Below are 25,453 nucleotides of genomic sequence, written 5' to 3'. Positions count from 1 at the left end.
TAGTGGAGCTGTGAAAGGAGGGCCACTATCTTCCAGACTCCAGAATGGTAGATCCACCTGGAAAAGCCACAGACACTCAATGCCAGCTCATAAAAGCAGCTGGAAGAGAGGCACTACCCTTGTAAAGCCACAGAGGAGGAGCTGCTCAAGACCATGGGAACTTATCTCTTGCATTAGTGTGACCTGGATGTGAGACATGGAGTTAATGGAGATCATTCTGGAGCTTTAAGGTTTGACTGCCCGGTTAGATTTTAGACTTGCATGGGGCCTGTAGCCCCTTTGTTTTGGCCCAATTATCCCATTTGAAATAGCTCATAAAGGCAGCTATTTATGCTTCTTTTCACCAATGCCTGTACCTACACCATATCTAGGAAGTAACTAACCTGCTTTTGATTTGACAGGCCCATAGGCAGAAGAGACTTGCCTTGTCTCAAATGAGACTTTGAACTGTGGACTTATGAGTTAATGCTGAAATGAGTTAAGATTTTGCGACTGTTGGGAAGGTATGACTGGTTTTGAAATGTGAGGACATGAGATTTGGGAGGGGCCGGGCATGGAATGATATGGTTTGGCTGTGTCCACCCCAAATCTTATCTTGAGCCACATGTTATGGGAGGTACCTGGTGGGAGGTAACTCAATCATGGGGGCAGGTCTTTCCCATGCTGTTCTTGTGACAATGAGTAAGTCTCATGAGATCTGATGGTTATAAAAAGGGGAGTTTCCCCGCACGAGCGCTCTCCTCTTTGCCTGCCACCATCCATGTAAGATGTGACTTGCTCCTCCCAGCTTTCACCATGATTGTGAGGCTTCTCCAGCCATGGGCTATGCCTGCTGCCATCATGTAAAGTGGGACTTGCTCCTCATCGCCTTCTGCCATGATTATCAGGCTTCCTCAGCCATGGGGAACTTAAGTCCAATTAAACCTCTTTCTTTTGTAAATTCCCCAGTTTCGGGTATGTCTCTATCAACAGTGTGAAAATGCTCGAATACACCTTGGCCTCCCAGACTGCTGGGATTACAGGTATGAGCCACCGTCACCAGACCACTTATGCTTCTTAAGGTAAAGGAAATTTCTGTCATTGGCAACTCAAAGAACACTGAAATACTATATCACTACCCAGCGATGACCAATTCTCTGAAGCCATCATTACCACAGTTCACAAAGAAATGAGGTGATCACTTTTTTACATTTTAAGTTTTGAGACAATCAGACAATTCTGACTCTCCCAAAGAGATCTTCTAGAAGAAAGCATCATGGTGAGACTCTTCAGAGGCAAAACAGCCTTGTGCTTAACCCTCTTGTGCCTCAGTGTCCTCATCTGTCGCCACACTCCCTGAGGGCTGGAAGGATTAAATGCGCAAATGCACTTACAGCACTCACGATGCCTGGCTTGTGGCAAGGGGCTGCAGTTAGTTACGTGCTGGGCAGGCCACCTCTAGGATAAACCTGATCATAATCATTCACCTTGCTTTCTTGGCTAGGTTTACAGAGGAATTTCCTAATGTGTTAATCTTTTCCTTTCCTGTCCCCTGTTGAGAAGCTGGCCAGGGTAGACAACCTTCCCACAAGCATGAGACTGCATCCTTGTAAGATCTCTATTTTTCTATCTTTATTCTTAGTGATCAGAGCTTTAGAAACTGATTCATCTCCTTCTCTGAACTCTCCAATCCTTCCACAGGGCCACTGAAATCATATTTTCTACATACAAATCCAATGTCACTTCACTGATCAAAAGGCTTTAATGGCGCCTTTTCACCTACAGGACAAAATCTACCCACCAGCCACCCGCACTGCTGTCACCCTGGCCCAGTCCAGCAACCCTCTCATCTGCATTACTGCAATGTTCCTTACTGGTCTCCTGGCTTCCATTCTTGATCTCTATTCTCAACACAGCAAAGTGATCTTTGAAAAATGTAAGTTGGATTATACCTTACTCTGTTCAAAGCTCCCCAATCACTTTCCATCTTACCCAGATAAAAGCTGAAATCCTTACAGAGGCAATCCTTACCGGATCTGGACTTCTTTCTTTCTTGGACCTCCTGTCTGTTCTTCTTCCTCCGCTATACTCCAGACATGCTCTTCTCCCAGGGTTTCATCTACTGCAACTTGAGGGCCCTTGCACATTTCCTCAGGGCAGGACACTCTCAGACATTCATCCCACTGGTTCCTTCACCAGCTTGAGATCTGTATCCTAACAGCACCTTCTTAATAATGCCTTTCCTGACCACCCTAAAGTGGCACATCCCCATTCTTGCTCCTGCCAAATTTTCTCCTTATCAATTACTACTAAAATATTTTGTGAACATTTATATGTTTTTACTATTATTTACAGTCGGTTTTTTTTTTCCCCAGTAGAATGTAAGTTCCATAGGAGTAGTGATTTTTGTTTTGTCCATTGCTGAATGACACTCCCCAGAACAGGGCCTGGTAAAATAGTAGTTGTTTAAAAAATAGGTGTTGAATGAATGAATGAATGAATGAATGAATAAAAGACATACAAGACTATTCACTCTCTGGCTCACGGCAGCTTCATCTCCTACTGCTCTCCCACTCTCTGATGCTTCTATCCCACAAAACAAACATCTCTTTACTCTCTGGAAATGCCCTGCTCTCTAGTGCTTCGTAGCCTCTGCTTTCATGCCTCCATCACCTGGAATACCCTCTCACCAATCTCTTCACCCTCTTGCAAGAGGTGGCTGCAGCACCACCCCGTCTGTGAAGCCTTCCCCAACTCCCCTGGGATCACTTAGGTACAACTTCCTTCATGTTCCAACTCAACCTGCAGAAGTACCTTCAGTGTCGGCTATGTGATAGCACCACTGGGAAAAGTAAAGCAGATACGAACGGATGCATGAAAGATCAAATTCTAATCTGAAAAGACATAAACCTGAGCAGCGTCTCGCATGCGGAACTAGGATGTCCCCTCACATCATGCAAATCAAGATTTTAAATTTTGATAACAGAATTTCAAATTGCCTCCAACCAATCTGGCATTTAGCACAGATTTCTTGTAATATTGTTAAATAACAGCTAATGATATTTAAAAATAAATATAACTTGGAAAAATAGAGCATATGGCTCTTTTCAAATCAAAAAGAATATCTACATAGCCACATGTTGCCAATTTTTGTCAAAACCTTTTGTAGCAGTTGATAACTGAGGGAAAAAGACGAAAAGAAAATTTTCCTCTATTTTTCCAAGTCCTACCAGTGTTTCAGATTGAAGGTTCCAAACACTTCGGTACCTGAACTGTTTTAGTTCTTCATAAAGGTGTCCTTACTAAGTAACAATCTTGAATTGTGGCTTTGTTTGTTTTCAGGGGTCGGTATAAGAAATCTTCATACAACAAACATTTATCAGCCTTAAAAGTCCTATTGAGGACACTACTGAGTTGTTCAATGACATAAAAATCCATACAATAAAATTCCACTAAAATTTAGTACCAGAAAACAAAAACAAAAACACCTGTTGATGGACCATTGTATATTCTTTCCCCAAAACAAGAACTACACATGTTGCTCTTACTCTCAGGGCAGTTACCACGGCCTCAGAGGACCTTTGACACCCAACACAAAACAAGGGCACTTTAATTATCACCTTTTTGCAGTGTTTATGTATATGTATGTGTATTTCATTGGAAGTTGACTCAAATATTTGGGGGTGGTAAGTAGAGTTTAAATTTCAAAAGACCAATAATTAAGACTTCCACTTTCAGATTTTTGTTTTCTGCTACGACAGAGTAGCTAATATCAGATCAAAAAGAATATCAGATCCTAACAGGCCAGTAGAGTAAGAAGGTCACCTTTATCCAATGAGGCCAACACGGAATTGAGATGCTTTGAAACTGGCTTTCGGTCTTGATGAGAGCTAGTTGCTTTTTCAGCTTTGCTCTTATTCCAAGAGGATAGCCCTTCCAGGGCTGTAACTGAAAATCTGAGTGTTTACCACCTTCCCTGCCCCGCAACCCCACTCCCACTACAGAAACCATAAAAGACAGATAAAAGCAAATTGAATGCAGCGGTGAGCAATCAAGGCAGCCAGGCTCAAGGGGCCAAGACAACAGAAAGATACTGAGGTGGACTCAACAATACCCACTTTTCTCTCAGATATTTGCCATTTTTAAGCGGTGCAGGCTAGAAACCAAGTACAAATTAGTCACTCAGTGCTTCCAGCACCTTGTGGGGGCCGAGAAGACAACTGAAGTTCAGGGATACTAAGAAGGTGAGAGTCTGATGAGCGAGATCCCAGGAAAAAAGAAAGAGCAGAGAAGTGAGCTTGACATACTACAGTGCCGTCCCCTCAAGGCAACAGACATTATGAAAGACACGTTGAGGGGTATGGGGAGGTGGCAAGTGGCTGAGAAGCTAAGCAGGAAATAAACACGAAGATGCTAAGAGGTTAAGCAAAATTTTTGACCAACTCATACTATGGGGAAACACAAACTAGAATTCTGAGTCCACAAAGGAAGGTGGTAAAGCAAAGCTGAAAAAGCAACTAGCTCTCATCAAGACTGAAAGACAGTTCCAAAGCATCTCAATTCCTCATTGGCCTCATTGGATAAAGGTGACCTTCTCTTACTCTACTGGCCTGTTAGGAAAAAAGTAATTCTTCTCAGAGATAAGATAACATCACACAGGGCCACTATAATTTTTTAGTGTTCAATCAAAACTTACCAGACAGCCAGATGACAGAACCAGATTAAGTAAAAAAAAAAGAGAAAAAGCAGACAATAGAACAAGACCTGCAGGGATCCAGATATTGTTTTCATCAGACATAGACTTTAACTACAATTAATTGACTAAAGAAATAGAAAATAGGATTTCACCCAAACTGAAAAATATTAAACCAATCAAATTGAAATTTTAGAACCATATATATATATATATATATATATATATATATATATATATAATTAAGAGGTCAATAAATATGTTTGGCAGCAGATTAGATGCTGCACAAAAGAAGTCAGCACCCAGGCACAGTGGCTCTCACCTATAATCCCAGCACAACAGGAGGCTGAGACAGGAGGATTGCTTGAGCCCAGGAGTTCAAGACTAGCCTGGGCAATACAGTGAGGTACTGTCTCTACCAAAAAAGAAAAAAATAGAAGAAGAAAAAGAAAATTAGCCAGGTGTGGTGGCACACACCTGTAGTTCCAGCTACTCAGGAGGTTGAAATGGGAGGATTGCTTGAGTCCAGGAGATGGAGGCTGCAGTGAGCCATGATTGTGCCACTGCTCTCCTGCCTGGACAACAGAGTGAGATCCCGTCTCAAAAAAACAAAACAAAATAAAACAAAAGGTGTTTGCAGCCGCCGCCGCGCCGCCGTCGCTCTCCAACGCCAGCGCCGCCTCTAGCTTGCCGAGCTCCAGCCGAAGGAGAAGGAGGGTAAGTAAGGAGGTCTCTATACCATGGCTCGTACAAAGCAGACTGCCCGCAAATCTTCCGGTGGTAAAGCACCCAGGAAGCAACTGGCTACAAAAGCCGCTCGCAAGAGTGCGCCCTCTACTGGAGGGGTGAAGGAACCTCATCGTTACAGGCCTGGTACTGTCGCACTCCGTGAAATTAGACGTTATCAGACGTCCACTGAACTTCCGATTCGCAAATCTTCCTTCCAGCGTCTGATGCAAGAAATTGCTCAGGACTTTAAAACAGATCTGCGCTTCCAGAGCGCAGCTATTGGTGCTTTGCAGGAGGCAAGTGAGGCCTATCTGGTTGGCCTTTTTGAAGACACCAACCTTTGTGCTATCCATGCCAAACGTGTAACAATTATGCCAAAAGATATCCAGCTAGCACGCCGCATACGTGGAGAGCGTGCTTAAGAATCCACTATGATGGGAAACATTTCATTCTAAAAAAAAAAAAAAAATTCTCTTCTTCCTGTTATTGGTAGTTCTGAACGTTGGATAATTTTTTTTCCATGGGGTCAAAAGGTACCTAAGTATATGATTGCGAGTAGAAAAATAGGGGACAGAAATCAGGCATTGGCAGTTTTTCCATTTTCATTTGTGTGTGAATTTTTAATATAAATGCGGAGATGTAAAGCATTAATGCAAGTTAAAATGTTTCAGTGAACAAGTTTCAGCGGTTCAACTTTATAATAATTATAAATAAACCTGTTAAATTTTTCTGGACAATGCCAGCATTTGGATTTTTTTAAAACAAGTAAATTTCTTATTGACGGCAACTAAATGGTGTTTGTAGCATTTTTATCATACAGTAGATTCCATCCATTCACTATACTTTTCTAACTGAGTTGTCCTACATGCAAGTACATGTTTTTAATGTTGTCTGTCTTCTGTGCTGTTCCTGTAAGTTTGCTATTAAAATACATTAAACTATAAAAAAAATAAAAAAATAAAACAAAAGTCAGTAAAAGTTACCCAAACTGAAGCCCAGGGTATAAAAAAGAACTAAAAGAAGCTAGATGAGAGTTTATGAGATGCAGTATAAAGGCTAAACATATGTGGTGTCAGAGACCCAGGAGGAGAGGGAGAGACGGTACTAGAATTAGGCGTAATTAATTTTTGCAGAGATAATGACTAAGATTTTTCTTAAACCAACAAAAGACATCATGCCACAGATTCAAGCTATGTATCATAAACAGAATAATGTAATCCCAGCACTTTGGGAGGCCGAGGCAGGTGGATCACGAGGTCAAGAGATCAAGACCATCCCGGTCAACATGGTGAAACCCCGTCTCTACTAAAAAAATACAAAAAATTAGCCGGGCGCCATTGCACTCCAGCCTGGGTAACAAGAGCGAAACTCCATCTCAAAAAAAAAAATAAATAAATAAACAATAAATATAAAGAAAACCACACCTAGGTAAATCACAGCAAAACTGCTAAAAGGCAGAGAAAGGAACAAGAATACAACTGATGGCTAACTTTCAAAGAAATATGCTCATGAGAAGACCACAGAATGGCATCTTCGAAGTGATAAAGGAAGTCACTGCCAACTTAGGATTCTATACGGAAAAAAAAAGAAATCCTCAAATAGGAAGGCAAAATAAACATGCTTTCAACCAATTCTCAACAAGAGAAAAAGAATTAATTGCACCAAAGAGAAATACTAAAGGGAGTTCTTCAAATAGAGGGAACATAATCCCACTTGAAGTCACAGAAATGAGAGAAGGCAAAATGAGCAGCAGAAACAATAACTATGTGGGTAAACCTACTGAATATTGACTATAAATACAATACTGGTAATGTCTTCTGGAATTCAATATATATATATATATATATAATTAAAATATATGACATCAATAGCAGAAAAAGTGAGGGCAGGGGCGGAATACGCTGGAGCTTCCATGTTGTAAGGCCTTTCATTATCCTGGAAGAGGTAAAAGGATCACGAGCGGACACTCGCAGGTCGCTGATACATGTTCTAATCTCTAGAGTAACCACAAAAATGAAAGACTGAACAACGAGCTAATTGGTGGGGGTGGGGGTAGAATAAAAAATACTTGATTAATCAAAGACTCCATCATTTCAGCTAAAATCATATAATCATTTCTCAAAGTGTGTATTTCATGATGTATTCAGTTTGATTTTCTACCAAATCTCCTAGTCTCTCTCCACAACAAGATCCGGATAAAGTAAGTGGAAGAATAACAATGTACTGTGCGTTTCTTACATGCCATGCACTGACTGACTGAGCCAGGCACTATCCACAAATTGTCTTAATCCACAGAAGACAACCAAAGGTAGCTACTATCACCCCTATCCTAGATATGAGGAAATTGAGAATCAAAGAAGCTGAACACCCTCCTGAAGGTCGAAGCGGCTTTAACGTGAGGGACTCAAACCCAAGTTTATCTGGCCTATATGCTGCACTATCAAGCCAAAGATAGGCTGGACTGGTTTGCCTTCAACTGCATTAAATATTGTCACCCTCTGTTGATTTTTGTCTTTGAGTAGGAAGAAGAAACAGCTTAAAATTCCCTATAAAACATCTCATATGCTCCATGGGCAATGGAACCAGATAGGCAGCAAAATTATACAGAAATGAGTCAGTGAAAGAAGAAATATTATATGTTTTCAATATGACGTAGACAGATGAGAGAAATATGAGAAATTGGATTGTTAAGAATTTCTTCAAAAATTTGACATTTGTTATTTTAAGTGATACCAACTTTAACATCACACATATTTATGCTCAAAAATGGTGCAGAGAACTTTATTCCAAAATCGTACAGAAGGGATTTTTAGAAGTCCTCTGCTCTGACTTCTCAGCAGTAGAAAATTAACAACCAAGAGTTAATTGTTTCCAGATCACCATTTCCCTACCCCCGGAATACTCAAGAAACTAATTAAATGCCTTCAACTTCCTTCTATCAGGTGGAAAAGATGAGGACAGGCAGAAAAAGGCAAGTTCTTCAAGGTAAACACTACTTCTGCAATGTTTATTTCGATAAGTTCTATTGGCAACCATGAGGAATCATTAAGACAGACAAGGCAATGAAGGCTCCACTTCATTTATCTGCGCTTTTCCACCTCTTCCTGATATCCGAGGGAAATAGATTTTATTTCTCAGGTTATCATCAGCATTATTCTAAATCAAGACCTGCAGAGTACAGCGTATCTGCTAAAAATTCTTGCAATTGTTTCTATTATCGCTCAAATTTTATTATTTCACTGAGCTGCCTAGAAGCCAGCAATCTGACTTTCCAATCTGAACCATTTGTAAGATAAGTATCAGCAGTTATTGACTCCAGTGGTACCGGTGAGTTGAAATGCTGAAACTAAAGAGGTTACGGTATTTCAGCATGCCTTGTAAATGGGTGCCTAATTCCCACTTTCCGAGTCTTTACAAGGCTTTTAGGAGAGACTGGGGGCCTATGGATTTCCACACAGAGTTCCCAGTCCACATGTGAACTAGAAATGAATGCGCAGAAAGTCAAACTTATAAAACCTTATAGTGCCTTTATTGGAGTACTTGACTCAACAAATGAAAAACCTTTGTCTCTTCAAGTCGGCCGCTGAGAGGTCTGGCAGGAAAGGATCATGCCAACTTTCATCTAGACAGTCCCTAAGTAATGAAAATGCAGCAAGGCACATTAAACAAGCTATAGCCAGCAGAGAATGTGTAATAAAGTCACATATGGCAGAACTTCAAAACCCCATCCAGAAGCAAATAAGGTTCAACTAAAGCAGTGCTTATAAGCATTAAAAAAATAAGTTCAGCTAGGACCTCGCTGAGATACACTAGACAAATGTAAGACAAGATAACTCATTCAACACACAGCCATTGAGCAAGAGGTCCCTGTGCTAGGTGATAAGTGAGAGTGAAAGGTAAATCAGCGGGCCAGCCGGGCGCAGTGGCTCAAGCCTGTAATCCCAGCACTTTGGGAGGCCGAGACAGGTGGATCACGAGGTCAAGAGATCAAGACCATCCTGGTCAACATGGTGAAACCCGTCTCTACTAAAAACACAAAAAATTAGCTGGGCGTGGTGGCACGTGCCTGTAATCCCAGCTACTCAGAAGGCTGAGGCAGGAGAATTGCCTGAACCCAGGAGGCAGAGGTTGCAGTGAGCGGAGATCGCACCATTGCACTCCAGCCTGGAAGAGCGAAACTCCGTCTCAAAAAAAAAAAAGAAAGAAAGAAAGGTAAATCAGCTTGTGAATCTTCCTTTAAGGCACGTATGGTATGCTAAGAGTCAGGCGGTGTATAATGGTGGAAACTGGGCCTGGCACAGTGGCTCATGCCTGTAATCCCAGCGCTTCGGGGGATTGAGGTGGGCAGATCATGAGGTCAAGAGATCGAGACCATCCTGGCTAACACGGTGAAACACCATCTCTACTAAAGGTTCAAAAAATTAGTCGGGCATGATGGCTCATGCCTGTAGTCCCATCTACTTGGGAGGCTGAGGCAGGAGAATCACTTGAACCTGGAAGGCGGAGGTTGCAGTGAGCCGAGATAGCGCCACTGCGCTCCAGCCTGCGTATCTCAAGAAAAAAAAAAAAAGTGGAAACTGTCTTACAGGTTGTCTATCCTTTATTCAAAATGTTTAGGACCAGAAGTGTTTGGGATTTCAGATTTTCAAATATTTGCATGGTTACCGGTTAAGCATTTCCAATCTGAAAATCCAAAATCTGAAGTGCTCCAACAAGCATTTCCTCTGAGCGTGACCTCTGAGCAATGTATCAGCGCTCAAAAAGTTTCAGATTCTGGAGGATTTCAGATTCGGGATGTCTGGATTAGGGATACCCAACCTGTATAAGGAAGAATAGCAATAACCAAAGAGAGACACTAGCAGGTGCCTCAGGGGTCAAAAGACAATGAGGACATTTCCATCCAAAGGAATTTAGGATGAAAAGCTTCATGCAGTGTCAATATTCGAATTGGGCCTTTGAAAAATGGTTGGATGAGGGGGAGGCTGAACAGAGACATGAAGGAGGAAAGCGACCAGAGATAAGGGTGTAGCATAAGCAAAGACCTAGAAGGGGCCACGAGGGAACACAGCAGGTCGTGGTGAAGACAGGGTGACCAAAGCAGTATATCAAGAACAGACTGGAGAGGAGATGTGGAGGCCCAGAGAGCATTCAGAGGCCCTCTACCAATGGCGGGGAGAGGCGGTAAGAAGGAAAGCAAGTGCAATGGCAGGAATCAAAAGGCGGCAGCTCTGAGAGCTGTAACAGAGGAAGGATCAGCTGGTAGACCTGTGAGGGGCGAGAGAAGCCAAAGGGAAGCTCATCACTGGTGAAATCTATTTTCTCATAGTAAGATTTTGACAAGTAGAAATGTCTACCGGGCAGCTGGAATGGATACCCCTAAAAGACATTTGAGCCTGACATCAGTGTCGAGTCACATGCATGAAGGGAGGTGAGTAAGAGGAAATCTGCCCAGCAGTGAAGATGTGGGAGTCGATGAGGCCACCAGGAGACAGATTATTGCACAGAAAAGAGGGAATGGGACAAAAATCACAGCAAAGTCTTATGTTTAAGGCACAAGCAGAAGAAAAAGAGCCAGCAAAGAAAAAAAATAGTAGCCAGTTAGGAAGAAACCAGGAAAGGCTTATGCCCTAGCAGCCAAGGGATGCAAGAATTTCAAGAAAGGGTTTGGAGTAACACCTACTGTTTTCTGTTTGTTTGTTTTGTTTTTTTAAGATGGAGTCTCACTCTGTCACCAGGCTGGAGTGCAGTGGCGTGATCTCGGCTCACTGCAAGCTTCGCCTCCTGGGTTCAAGCAATTCTCCTGTCTCAGCCTCCCGAATAGATGGGACTACAGGCGTGGGCCACCACGCCCAGCTAATTTTTGTATTTTTTAGTAGATACAGGGTTTCATCATGTTGGCCAGGATGGTCTCGATCTCTTGACCTCGTGAACCACCCGCGTCGGCCTCCCAAAGTGCTGGGATTACAGGTGTGAGCCAACACCTACTGTTTTTAATGGACATACTCATCTACTTGTTCCTGGCAGACTGCAAGCTCCTTTAAAGCGGGAGCTGTTTCCTACCAATATCTGCATCCTGCACAGTATCTAGAGCAGACTCCTACTGTATGCCTTTGTTGGAAAAAATGAACTACAATGTCAAACATGCAGAAAAGTCAAGGAAGGTGGGTGTGGAGAAAACAGAAATGAACTAATGGCTAAGTAGTCACTGGCAACCTCCAGAAAAGCCCATTTTCAATGACAGGGATGGGATTTGGAAAGTAAGAGCCAGGAGAGAAGCAACAGTCAAAGACGTAGGGAGGAGAAGGCACAGCCGTGAAGAAGGCGCCGAAGCAGCAAGCAGGCAGTCCGCCCTGCAAAGTCAGCCAGTCAGTCCCCCGGTGCACCTTCCAGGCACTGGACACACAGCCACCAGCCCCTGCCTGCAAGAAAACTGTGTTCTAGGATGGAGACAGTGATGAAACAGGCCCACTGACAAATGCTATTCAGTTCAAATATGACAATGCGAGGCCTGGTCAGGAAGGGCCTCTCTGAGAGGGTCATGTCTGAGTTTAGACCAGAATGAGGAAGAGACAGTGATTGAAGCTCTGGGGCAAAACTGCTCCAGACACAGTACAGCAAATATAAAAGCGCTGTGACGGAGCAAGCTTGGGTGTTTAAAGTAGAGAAGAAAAGATCACCGTGACCAATTACAATGAATGAGGGGCAGGGGCCCTGGATTCTGGTTGAAATGGGAAGCACATAAACGAGAAAATGATAGAGCCTGCTTTCTTTGTAGAAATTTCAGTCTGGCTGCTGTGGGGAAGATAGATTATATGGGGCCAATTTGGAAGCAAGGACAAGTTACCGTAGACCGAGCAAAAACTGACGGGCACTGGCCTTAACTGACAGTGGTGGCGACTCTCAGGAGTGGTCAGATTCAGGACTTAACCTGTATATAAATGAAAAGACAAATCGACTTTCTGAATGTGGGGAGTGAAGAAGAGAGGAAGCAAGAATGATTCAGGCTTCCGACTTGAGCACCTGGCTTACAGGGTGACGCCACTTACAGAGACAGCGAAGTAATTAGAGGGAAGCAAATCTGTACCAAGGAAAGCAAGCGTTGCCTTCTGGTCATTTTAAATGTGAGATCCCTACCGGGCACCAAGTGGACGTGCAGTGGGATAGGCAGCTGGATGTTTAAGTCTGGAGCTCAGTGGGGCGGTCCAAGCTGGAGATACTCACTGAAGAGTCATCAGCACATACATAGTATTTAAAGCCACAGGCTGCATGGGGTCACTTAGGGAAAGAATACACAGAGACAGAAAGAGAGCCAAAGATAGAGCCCTTACTTTTTTTCAGGTTAGAAGGAGAAAAGGATGAGTAAAAATATTTAAAAGTTTCAAGGCAAAAGCTTGCAGATTCTTTGCTTGGTCTCTATTGTCTCAGGAAAATAGCAGAAAGGAGTTCGGATGCTAAGGACCCTGACAAAGGTTTAAAATAAGCATCAGAAGAAATATAATAGGAAACCATCACAAAAGGAACACAAAGGAGAGCTGGGGCCGGTAAGGATGCCAGGACTTTGTTGGAATCTCAAATGAACAAGCTTTGAGATTTTCCCCAGCAAGATTATCAAGCTCAGGCTTACAAACTACGATTGGTGTGAATTACGGAAATACAATACAATCTGAGGTCTGGCAAAGAAACACCACAGAGGGTTCCAGGACATTAACAAGCTCACTGCTGAAATGCTGACCACCAGAGTCTGCCAAGAGGAGGAGCCAAGAAAAGTGAGAATGGCCTGGCGGACTGGAAAGGAGGAGTGTTCAAGATCAGGGGAGTCACGACTAGGATGAAGAACAGGGCAACAGAGGAAGGAATCTGAAAGGAGTCAAGGAAGGAGGCTGTGGTCACAGAGGGAAATATCAGGATTGACAAGCAAAAAGGTGAAAGAATTCTAAGTGACGGCAAGGTCCAGGTGTGGGCATTAAATCTCACAAAGTCTGTTATTTTTTCTAGGAGCTAAAATTATCATAGCAGACACTCTCTCGGTCCTCATCAGCCTGTGCCTGGCTACAGAAACACAAGGAAGGGGCGGTGTGACGAACAGGCCACAGTGGGTAAGAAGGGTGGTCCAGAGTCTTAAATCTTGTTTCTACGTGACATTTACTCGGTAGTTCTGGCTCTAATGTTATCTATCCTGCCATTTATATCTGGAAATCTTCTTTCAGCCTTTACACACATGTTCTCGAAATCAAAAAAGATTAAAAGGAGGCGACAAAGACTGCATTTCGTCGGGACTGACAGGCTCTTCACAGTTCATGCAACTTCTCTTCATTTTTGCTGCCAAGACAACCATTATCTCCTGCATCACACCTGTAATCCCAGCACTTTGGAAGGCTAAGGTGGGAGGATGGCTTAAAGCCAGGAGTTCAAGACCAGCCTGGGCAACATAGTGAGATCTCGTCTCGAAAACAACAAAAAAATGTAATTAGCTGGGCATGGTGGCACGTGCCTATGGTCCTACCTATTTGGGAGGGAGAGGCAGGAAGATGGCTTGAGCCTGGGAAGCAAAGGTTGCAGTGAGCCATGATTCATCCACTGCACTCCAGCCTGGGCAACAAGGAACACAGTGAGACCCTGTTTCAAAAAAAAAAAAAAAAAAACCACAGAATGGCAAGGAAGGCAGAAAGACATGCAGTGCCACCAACAAGTGAGGAACGAAAACGCAGGGTACTTCTTCAAGACTGGATCATTCACTAACTGACTTCCTTGTTACTAGTGAAGCACTAGGTCATATAACTATGACATTACTTCCAACTTTGTGGCCTTTGAGAAATCCTGGTAGGCCAGAATCATGTCAAACCTTTAATTCTACATTATAAAATTGTGAGGCTTTGTCACCTGGCTAAGCTGGAACTACATATCCCAGAATCCTCTTATCTATGTAGTTCCAGGTTAGGGTTGGAAAAAATAGAATTTCATGTGAGATTTGTGAGGCGGAAGTAAAGCAATAGTCATGATTCTGGAAGAGCTCATGGCTAAAGGCAATGTGGGTCAGATGTGAAGGCACTAACGGGCACCAGCTTGTCCTTGCTCTTTCTGCTCTGGTTTTCTTTCCAAATGCTATTCTTATGGACCAACATGACCCCAAGAGCACTAGATGCTTGGCTGCAATCTCAGAGCTGAGTGAAGACATGATTGGCCCTTCTTCAGAACCCTAAAGCAGCCCGTTCTGCCTGGCTCCCGGACTCCTCTGCAAGCTTCAACTTGTCCCCCTCGCTGTGCTTCAAGGCAGCTGACTCATGACTTCTCCTGATCCTTTAACTCTCCTTTTCAGGCCTTCACTTTCCCAACTCCTTCTGTAATCGTGTAAGGTCTTACTCCTCTAATAAATACGTTATTCCACAATATTTATAAGGGCTCTGCTTCCCTGATGGAATCCTAACACAGAAAACCGTATTGGAGTAGACAATTTGCACTTAGAGACTCAGTAATTGACAAAAAAAGAGACACCTTACATGTACAGCATTGGATTGCTTTATAGTTTGCAAATCCTGTTCATATGATTTAATGTTCAATCTTGAGAGGATTAAATAAGGAAACTGAGGTTCCAAGAAGTTATGTGACCAAGCAATAATTAAAAAGAAAGATGCAAAAACCACACAGAGGCCATCTGTACTGATGATTAACCAAAATAACTCAATAAACATGAAATGATTTAAACAATTCTCTGTCCAAGGACCAGAGATAGAAAAGGCTGAGGCAAGATCTATCCACAAGGTTTATTTTAGCACATTCTATAAAATTAACAGCTGCCAGAGGCCCAAGCGCCACTCAGCATCCCTCCCTGTGCAGACATTTTTAATCCTCTCCACGTTCAAACTGGCCAACATCATCTGCCAAGTTCTGTGTGAACACCTGGTCCTCCTTTTAGCTTCTAGATTAAGAGAATGGGAGATTCATATTGTGTTTAAACTTGCATATGACCATAAAAAGCACCTGAGATCATCAGGAGAACTCCCCTCCCCCACCCAACTCTCCTCCTCTGGCAGCTCTGAGCCCTTATAAATACTGTGGAATAATGCGTTTATTAGAGGAATTAGACCTCACACAATTATGGAAGGAGTTGGGGAAGTGAAGGCCTAAACAGGAGAGCCAAAGGATCTCCCCTCGTTTGACTGTTCCCTAGATCCACCGTCTGCTCCTCCTTTGCCTCATCCAGCCCTCCTCCCCAACAACACCTTAAACCTGCCCTTGTCATTTGTAGACACAGTGCCAGAAGCCACGGGTGATGAGGGGTCTATGCTGAGCTTCCCCGATGAGGCTCAGTAAGGAGTACAGTGTTATTTAACAGTCTAGCATGGAGGGAATTCAACAGAAAAAGATTCTGGGTTCACATGCCCTGTAAGGAACACTTTAACTTCAATCTGGTACTTCATTCCTTCATTCAGTATATTTTTTTTGCTGCATGCCTACTGTGTGCAGAGCCACATCATCACGGAAAGCTGATGAGCTAAAACGTGGCCAAGTATCAGAGTCGATAAAGATGGAACAGTATGTTGACTTACAGAAAAGTTGGGAGGAGGTGAGTCCCATGACAACATGAAGACCTTTTAAAACGTCAAGTAAATAAAGGAAAGGAGGGACATCCAGCTTTTTAGGGAAGGCAGAATCAGGAAAAACAAATTCATCTCTGATACCAGGCTTAAGGTCCTTCAAGTGACACACAAGGCTCTTTACACTCAGGACTTTCTCTCCAGTCTCAATCCTTTCCCTCTAAAACCCCACAACTCAACCCTCCACGCTAGCTGCAAAAAGTTTTCTCTTTTCTTTTTTTTTTTGAGATGGAGTCCCTCTCTGTTGCCCAGGCTGGAGTGTGGTGGTGCAATCTCGGCTCACTGCAACCTCTGCCTCCTGGGTTCAAGCAATTCTCATGCCTCAATCTCCAAGTAGCTGGGATTACAGGTATATGCCATCATGCCCAGCTTATTTTTGGATTTTTAATGAAGACAGGGTTTTACCATGTTGGCCAGGGTGGTCTTGAACTCCTGGCCTCAAGTGAGCTGCCTGCCTCAGCCTCCCAAAGTGCTGGGATTATAGGTGTGAGCCACTGCGCCGGCTGGTTTCTTTCTTTCTCTGTGCTCTTCCCTTGGCCTAAAGTAAACTACCTGCCCCTTCTCTGCCAGACAAAAACGTACTGATCATCAAGACTTAATGAGCTCAAGTGAGTCCAGCTTGCTGATGGCTTTCCTGATCCCTTCCCACCTCGGACCCCAGCTCAGGCAGAGTTTAGAAGGTGCCTGCTGAGGCTCTGCTCGCCACCATGATCACCTGGAGCCGACTGCCTGTCAGCCTCCCTGTGAGGCTCTGGAGGGGCTGCTTATCATCACACCCTCAGCCCAGCAGCATGCCTGCTGATGCACTGACTGTGATCACTCCTATCTCAATGAGCTTCTGCAATGCTAGGGCCAGATTGGATCTTCAGATCACTATCCAGGGGCTTAACAGAAAGTACATATCTCAATAATTTCAGAAACAGCCTTTCATCAATGAATTTTCAAAAACAACCCTTTGCTAGTTCATGACAGAAAGCACAGAGCATGTGGTTGGGGCAACTGAGGCACACGGCATCAGTCAAGAAACCAGTTCTCAGCACCTTGGGAAGTGACACAATCTCAAAATTCTAAAGCCCAAAACTCACCACATCAATTTTCTTTTCACTCTTCTTTGGGGCTAGTGAAAATCAACTCTCTGGGTGCTTTGGATCCTTGCAAAAGTCCCCAGTCCAGACATAGCTTAGTGCACGTGCCTTTGAAAGTACACTCACAGGTAGAGACGAGACACAGGAAGTGATATGAACAGGCCCAGAGGATCATGTTTACCTTTCCTGCAAAAGCCCCTGTGCCTAAAGCACTCCCAGAATCCTCTCCCTTTTCCCTAATGTTCCGTTTTTTTCCCATTTGTTTAACAATCCTTGGAGGACACTTTGTCCATGCCACCTCTCCTCCTGTGTGTATGTCATGCTTCCACATTTAGACTGGCTGCTGGAGTAGTCAAAGGACTGTGTCGACCTATGTTTTTAGGTGCCCCCAGATCTAGAACAATGCCCAACATGGGGTAGATAATAAATAGTGGTTATGAACTAGGCCGTGAGTACCACTGCCCCTTCGCTCAGACGCGGCTCAGCGCTGGCTGCTCCCTAGAACACTGATGACAAGCAGACTGTCCGTGGTTTGAAAGAACCCAGCCACAAGGCACTTGACGCATACGCTGGGACTGAAGGAGTCTGCTTCTCTAGACTGTGAACAACCAGGACGAAGCCTGGGAAGGGAGCACATGCCATTTTGGGGTGGAAACCGTAGAGGCAGTAGAGAGACAGTAATGAGAACCCATGAGTCATCTGTCTTCCACCCAAGCTGCCAAGGAAAAAACGAGAAAATCCACAGGAAGAAGAATGGAGACTTTTCTCACCCCTTCTTTTTCATGTGTAGATTTCATTTTCTCCTTCTCTGTCACAAAAACCTCTGTCTTAGAAATGAAGTCACACACAATTCTTCCCACAACAGTAACAAAAACAGATAAGCACACATATGAAAGACAGTAAAGACACATGGATAATTTCTGCTCCCTTTATAACTTAAGGTCCACAATTTAAAATATGTGTTGTATATATCATATACGGTATGTATTATGTATGTAATATATACATCTTACAGGCATTTTTCTAAGCACATACATTAAGTGAATTATTCAAAGATTCAAGTTCCTACATGCTGGGGTAAGCAAAACCAGACGTGATCCCGCTTTCGAGCTGCTTTCCGTCGGGTGAGACACACAAACGCTCATCCTAATAAACAGATCACCACAAACTGATGGCTGTGTCCTGAAGGAGGGTGGCTCAGTGAGCGCCCATCACCAAGAGCTGATGCAGGCCGGACCCTGCTGTGGGCAGCAGCACTCCTGGGTCCAAACGTGTTCTCTGAGGAGATGAGGCTTTACTTGAAATGCAAAGAATCAAATAACTGGAAATAATTCCAAGACAAATAAACCAAAGAAGGTGTTGTGTGTATCTTACAGTCATTTCTAAAGACCTGGAGTGAAGTATACTTGGGAAAACCTCAGGACTGGTCACCGACACTTGATTCCATGCTCGGTTTTTCACACTTCTTTGTCTTGAGGCCCAAATGCCTTAAATGAACATTCTGGACTGAAAACAGAGCTTGCCTCATCATTGCTGTTTTCCAACGACCAAACTCACATCCTGCTGTATGAAAACTACCTTTCAGCCTGTCGTGCAAGCTAACTGGGTGCTGGAATGCGGAGTCCCCGAGGGTACTGCTGATCAGCATCTACCACCTTGCTACCTCTGTGGCCTTCCCTAGATGGGCTAACAGAGGTACCTTTCCCAATTATTTATGAGCCAGGTACAACACTAGGTTTTCTGGGACTCATACTGCTGTTTCCACTGATACTTGTTTGTGGGATAAATGGTAATGAAAGTGGGACTCCCATGAATAGACCACATGATTGCATAAACCTCGTTTCCATAGAAAACCAGCTAAAATTCCCCATCACTGCTCTAAAACTTATCTGTGTCTCTTATCAGGTGACAGTCCTTTGAAGAAATGCTCCGATAAACTATCTGGGGGAACATCAGTAATTGTTTTGTGAGTTGTTTTCCTTATAAGAAACAACCAAAAATAGGATTATGGCCTGACTTATCACCTTAATTTAGCAGGCTGGCTTCCGGTAAGCCCCAGTGGACCTCTCCAGCCTCACGCATGCCGGCTCTTAGCTGCTATGTGGGCGCTGGCAATGCTGCCAACATCTTTCAGGGTGACTTGGCTGACATTCTTCTTCTCCACCAACCCCCACTCCCCAGAGTTTAATATCCACATCCCCTAAGGTCTCTATTACTTTTCCAGCTTAAGTCAGCTAATCCCCAAGGTTGGGACACCAACCTGCACACATTTATCTACTCCCACCTCTGAGAAACTGTACTGCCCACTCTCATGCCTGAAATGCATTTCCTGCTCCTGGCTCTTGACCCTCCAGCCCTACCTGCTCCATGGATCTTTTCTATAATAACTGCCCCTGGCCTCAGTTTCATCTCTCTAATTCTGACAGCTGCATATGTGCAGTGATCTAATAACTCATTCACCCAGGCCTTTATAAAACACCTATGATCCATTCTGCCATTCAGTTATAACTGGTTCCGTTCCATTTTGGAGTTTGTAATCTTGCACTGGAAACACAGTCAATATTCCCTTAATGCTGCTGAAGTACTAAAAAAATAAGATCACAAAGAGAAGTAACAATGACCTCTACGGAAGAGTAAAGTTGGGCACAAATAATGTCCTCCTTCAAAGGTCATCACCGTTTCTACCTTGACTAATGTGACTAGGTGCCCTGTGCGGCACCAGGCCATGAGTAGACACTATGGTCTTAACTTGGAACTTACTGTAACGATTGCTCAAAGATGATGGACTATAATGTCTTCTAATAAATAAGAAAACGTTTGGATGTGCCAGCTTTCGGAAAATGGAAAAATGAATAGTTGTGCCAAAAGTGTGTGTGTGTTTTTAACTCCTCACTGCAATATAAGCAAAGTAGCATACATTGGACAGACACCAAATCAGCTAATATTCTCTTCTCAGTACATTCTAAAGGGGCGAGGGTTTCACAAAGCACCATCCACCGCTTCGCCTCTGGAACAGCACAAGACAGCAAGCTACTTCCAACATGGCCCAGAATTCACAAGTTCTTGGTAAGCCTCAAAAATATCTGCATCCAAAACCAGTGAGAAGAAATCACTGGGCTTAGCAGCATCAACAGTAACACCTCAAAGCAGCCAGGGAGGGCCAGGCAGCAGCCAAGATGCAGTGAGGACTGAGCTCATACACACGAGTTCCTTCCGTAATATACAGCCTTTCTAGAAGGTTTTCTTTTAATAGGTGGCATTTATCCAGCATCATTTTGAACCTTCCTTGTTTAGACCAAAGCAATGAAAAGGAAGAAAGTCCCCAAATACTAGGGGCACATTTTTTAACCAGTTGAGTCTACTGATTGGAGATGTCAGAATTTCAACTCTTCAGCTGGGCATCATAGCTCACACCTGTAATCCCAGCACTTTGGGAGGCCAAGGTGGGCAGATCACTTGAGGCCAGGAGTTCAGGATCAGCCTGGCCAACATGGCGAAACCCCGTCTCTACTAAAAATATCAAAATTAGCCCAGTGTGGTGGCACACACCTGTAATCTACTTGGGTGGCTGAGGCATGAGAATTACTTGAACCCAGGAGGCGGTGGTTGCAGTGAACCAAGATTGTGCCACTACACGCCAGCCTGAGCAACAGAGCAAGACCCTGCTTGAGGGGAAAAAAAAAAAAGTATTTCAACTCTTCTACCCTTCAGGAAGGGTGTAAAATCCAAAGCAGTGGCAATACTAAAGATGTCTATGTTCTTCTCACTGTGGTCTGAGGCGTACTGGGAAAAGGGCAACCTGTGGAGCATCTTCCAGGCTCTTTTCTAAGCTGAAGGGAGAAGACACAAGTCACATTTCTGAGGGCTGAGGCTTGATGAGTCAGCCCCAGCTTGCTCGTGGTTGATACCCTCAATCAAAACTTGCACACGCACACACAAAAATCAGTAATGATAAGAAACTATCTGTCATCTAGAAATGTCTTATTGGTTCTCCTGTTTCTGTGACTTTCCCCAGAGGTCTGTCTGAAAGCCCCATTAGCCTGGTGGTGGGGACACCTCTGTACCCTAGACAACCACAGGGAAAAGATCCTTAGTGCACAGGAAATGGGCCGGAAGGAGGCAGCAGTTGCCAATATAGAACAGAACAATCCTCAGAGACACTGACCCACTGTAGTGAAGAGGCACCAGGCAGGTGAGAGACAACAGGCTCAGGCTACAGAATCATAAGGAGTGCTCGGAAGATGGGCAGGAAGCCAGGGCTGGGCCAAGAGGCCACATGGCCAACAGCAGGGGTCAGTGTGGACTTAAAGAATTCTGGAGCTGGAAGGGGAGAGCTTCGGGATCAGCTAGCCCAATCCTTCTTTTACAAGGGCTGAGAGCTATTCAGCAACTTGTCCAAAGTCACAAAACTAGTGAGTAGAAGGACATGGGTCAAAATCCAAGCCTCCTGTACAAATGTTTTCACAATTTAGCTAATTATATCAATTCCCTTCAGTGTTTTCAAAGACATATTTTGACTAACATGGAAAGATAGACTAGTTTCCTGTGGTTATGAACCCAGACTCTGGAGCCAGGCTACCTGGGTTTGAATCCCAGGTCTGCCACTTACACTGTGACCCTGAGCAAGAGACTTCACCTCTCTGTGACTCAGTTTGCTCACCTATCTAATAGGGGTAACAACGGTGCATACCCTCATGGACTATGAAACCTCCTAAGTGAGTTAATCCATGGAAAGTGCATTAGCCAGTCTCAGCTGCTCGGGAGGCTGAGGTGGGAGGATCACTTGAACCTGGGAGGTTGAGGCTGCAGTGGGCTATAATCGCCACATTAAACTCCAGCCTCATTGACAGAGACCCCATCTCTTTAAACAAAGAAAAGAAAGTATACTGCCTGGCACAAAATAAATGCTACAGAAAAGATAGGCAGGAATTTCTTAGGGGAAAAAAAATGCTCATGTTGGTTTCTCTGCATCAAACCTGCTCCTCAGCCCCCAATTCGTCTTGGCCATAGGTTACTGCCTTTTCCCACAGCACCCGGGACTAATGCTTCTAAGTCACACTCCTCTCTCGTAATCCATTCAGGCCCAACCCAGTCAGATATTAGCTCAATCAGCCCAAACTGGGGAAGAAGCAAAACCTCTGAAAAAATGCTTATGAGACTACTGGCCATCAGCCTATCGCCCCTTAGATGTCTGCTGCCAAAACCCTGAACCCAGAAGTTACCTCTCTTGACCCTCACCTCCTACTTTCCTAGACGACCCACTCTCTTGCACCTCAGAATCTGCTTTAATGCCCTCATGATGTCCTCCAGGCCCTCTGCAGGGACATCAGGCCTGGAAGACCCACTCACCGCCTGTCCCACCTGCACTCCGTGGCCAGCCTTGTCTATGTCACCTGCCTGTCCCACCTGTACTCCGTGGCCAGCTTTGTCTATGTCACCTGCCTGTCCCACCTGCACTCCGTGGCCAGCCTTGTCTCTGTCACTTGCCTGTCCCACCTGCACTCCGTGGCCAGCCTTGTGTCACCTGCCTGTCCCACCTGCACTCCATGGCCAGCCTTGTCTGTGTCACCTGCCTGTCCCACCTGTACTCCGTGGCCAGCCTTGTCTGTGTCACCTGCCTGTCCCACCTGCACTCCGTGGCCAGCCTTGTCTGTGTCACCTGCCTGTCCCACCTGCACTCCGTGGCCAGCCTTGTCTGTGTCACCTGCCTGTCCCACCTGCACTCCGTGGCCAGCCTTGTCTGTGTCACCTGCCTGTCCCACCTGCACTCCGTGGCCAGCCTTGTCTGTGTCACCTGCCTGTCCCACCTGCACTCCGTGGCCAGCCTTGTCTGTGTCACCTGCCTGTCCCACCTGCACTCCGTGGCCAGCCTTGTCTGTGTCACCTGCCTGTCCCACCTGTACTCCGTGGCCAGCCTTGTCTGTGATGTTCTCATCAGTTCCCTTGGTTCCGTTATCCCTCATCCTCCCACCCTATTCCATGGAGAGAGCTGCCAAACTTGGTGGGATAAAGCCACGAAAGTCGGCCCACTGCATCCACTACAGACCTATGCTATCCTCCATCCTTTATTGCTAATGAATGCCTGTCACATTCCCGTGGGGTCCAGCCCTAGCCCACTCTCCTCCAACTCTGACTCTGACCATGGCTTTGCCTCAGACCCACTGAGAAAGCCCAGACTACCAAGTACTTTGTGTGCCACACACTCCTCCAGATATGCTCCTCAAACTTCAGCATGCATTTGAATCTCCTGGGGATCTTGTTCAAACGCAAACTTCCATTCACAAGGTTGGACCCGAGATTCCCCCAGGTGCTGCCAATGCTGCTGGTCCCCAGAACACACCTGGGGTAGCAGAGTTCTAAGAACTTACATACACTAATGTTTGCATTTTTCTAAATATGCCATTCTTGATCTTCATGAATTATTCCTATTTCACAGAGACAGAGAGTGAGATTCAGAGAGGCTGGAAAACCTGTCCAACGTTCACGCTGAAGAGAGGCGGGATTCAAATGAAAGGCTGACTCTGAAGCCTGAACCCTAGTTTTTCGTCTTTTAATTGGGAGATAAGGCAAGGATAGAAGGGTATAAAGAAGAGTAGTAGGTTTTAAAAACACACAAGTAATGGTTTATTTGTAATACAAACTATTAAAATCTTCTTAGCTGATGTGAATGACAGAAAGATGGATTATGAAATGCAGCAGGCCCTTGCATTTCATAATCCGTCTTTGCATTGTGCTGGAGATTCCGCCTAACAAAGACCTAAAAGCTATCAGAGAGTAAGTTAATTCTACCAATCAGTATGGAAGAAGACATCCAGAGGGACACAGGGGAAACTTTAGGTGTGCAGACAAAGAAAGGGAACATACAGGTCAGGCACAGTGGCTCACCACATTTTGGGAGGCTGAGGCAAGAGGATCACTTGAACCCAGGAGTTTGAGACCAGCCTGAGAAGCATAGCAAGACCCTGCCTCTAGAAAAAAGATAAAACATGACTGGGCACAGTGGCTCATGCCTGTAACCCCAGCACTTTGGGAGACTGAGGCAGGTAGACCACAAGGTCAGGAATTTGAGACCAGCCTGGCCAATATAGTGAAACGCTGTCTCTACTAAAAACACGAAAATTAGCCAGACATGGTGGCAGGCACCTCAGCTACTCAGGAGGCTGAGGCAGGAGAATTGCTTGAACCTGGGAGGTGGAGGTTGCAGTGAGCTGAGATCGCACCACTGCGCTACAGCCTGGGTGACAGGGCGAGACTTTGTCTCAAAAAAAAGAAAGAAAGAAAAAAGATAAAAGATAAAAAGCCAGGCATGGTGGTGCACACCTGAAGTCTTAGCTGTGCAGGAGGCTCAGGTGGGAGGATCGTTTGAGCCCAGGAGTTTCATGTTGCTGAGTCGTGACTGCACCACTATAATCCAGCTGCAGTGATAGCGTGAGACCCTATTCTGAAGTGGGGGGAGGGGACAAGGAAACATACAGATAACCTCTAACTAGCATGTCTGTGGAAGCTTTGGGGTCACTCTGAGGGCTGGGAAGTCTGAGAGCGCTGCAGAGACTGCATGCCACACCACGCTGCTCTCTCCACGCTCTCCTCTCCCTCTCCCTTCCCTTTTCTCCAGCTCCTCAAGGCTAGGGCTCCTACTTGCACCCCAACCCCCTCCCATGCCACCTTATCTGGAGTCCACACCCAGTAGTCATGCCTGCTCACCGCTCTTCAGCCTGTCCTTTGCCCCCAGAGTCTCCCGCTGGCGCGGGCATGCTTGGCGACCCTGGATCCTGTTTAAGTTGGTCAGTTCTGCCGTGCCGAGCCACTGCCCTCACAGTGCTCTTTGCTCCACACCACGTAAAAGGTGGTGATCATTTCCGACTCAGCGCTTCTTCCCCATTCCACCCACTTCTCAAGTTCTGCGATTTTTCTTCCTCCTCCATCGTTTGGGCGGACTTCACAGTGCCCATATCCAAGGGCTCCTCTGTCTTCCAGTTCTGCAGCAGCATGTGACCAAACCCTCTTTAACAAGTCCACTCACACCCATCTCTGCTTGGCTTCCAACAGCCTGCTCTCCTGGTACTTCTGTTCCCTGACTACTCCCAGAACTCTCCCTTTCATTTTCTGTCTCCTCACTGCAGGCAATTCCAAGAACCTGCCCTTGACCCTCATCTCAATCATCCACTTTCTGACATCTAGTACATCCTGTCCGACCCTCTGAGGGCAGATCTGAATCTGCTCTGTTCATAGAGGAATCCTCAGAGCAATGCCTGGCATGTAATAGTAGGCGCTTGCTCAATATTTGCTGAATAAATGAGCTGCTAGCCGTGTTACTGAGCTGCTCACCTTGCATCTTCAAACAGCTCATTCCAAGTCTGGGGCTAAAGGGC

General features: G+C 44.9%; 2 protein-coding genes across 2 annotated transcripts in view; one reads left to right on the top strand and one right to left on the bottom strand.

Moving 5' to 3' along the window:
• Window positions 1–25,453, bottom strand: part of PTGFRN (prostaglandin F2 receptor inhibitor) — an 84,476-nt gene that overhangs the window by 51,739 nt on the left and 7,284 nt on the right. The gene's annotated exons all lie outside the window — the stretch shown is intronic.
• On the top strand, window positions 5,309–5,923 carry LOC100395597 (histone H3.3A-like). The gene has a single exon (XM_003733540.6). It carries the CDS (start codon window positions 5,413–5,415, stop codon window positions 5,821–5,823), a length of 411 nt encoding a protein of 136 aa, XP_003733588.4. The 5' UTR covers window positions 5,309–5,412; the 3' UTR covers window positions 5,824–5,923.

Source organism: Callithrix jacchus, chromosome 7, assembly GCF_049354715.1.
Source record: "Callithrix jacchus isolate 240 chromosome 7, calJac240_pri, whole genome shotgun sequence".
NCBI classification, from domain to species: domain Eukaryota; kingdom Metazoa; phylum Chordata; class Mammalia; order Primates; family Cebidae; genus Callithrix; species Callithrix jacchus.
The sequence above is the reverse complement of the archived record's forward strand: the minus strand, read 5'-3'. Positions and strand labels throughout refer to the sequence as shown.

Bases quoted from the DNA above. Each gene is read 5' to 3' on its own strand.
- LOC100395597 (XM_003733540.6), top strand. From the start codon at position 5,413: ATGGCTCGTACAAAGCAGACTGCCCGCAAATCTTCCGGTGGTAAAGCA.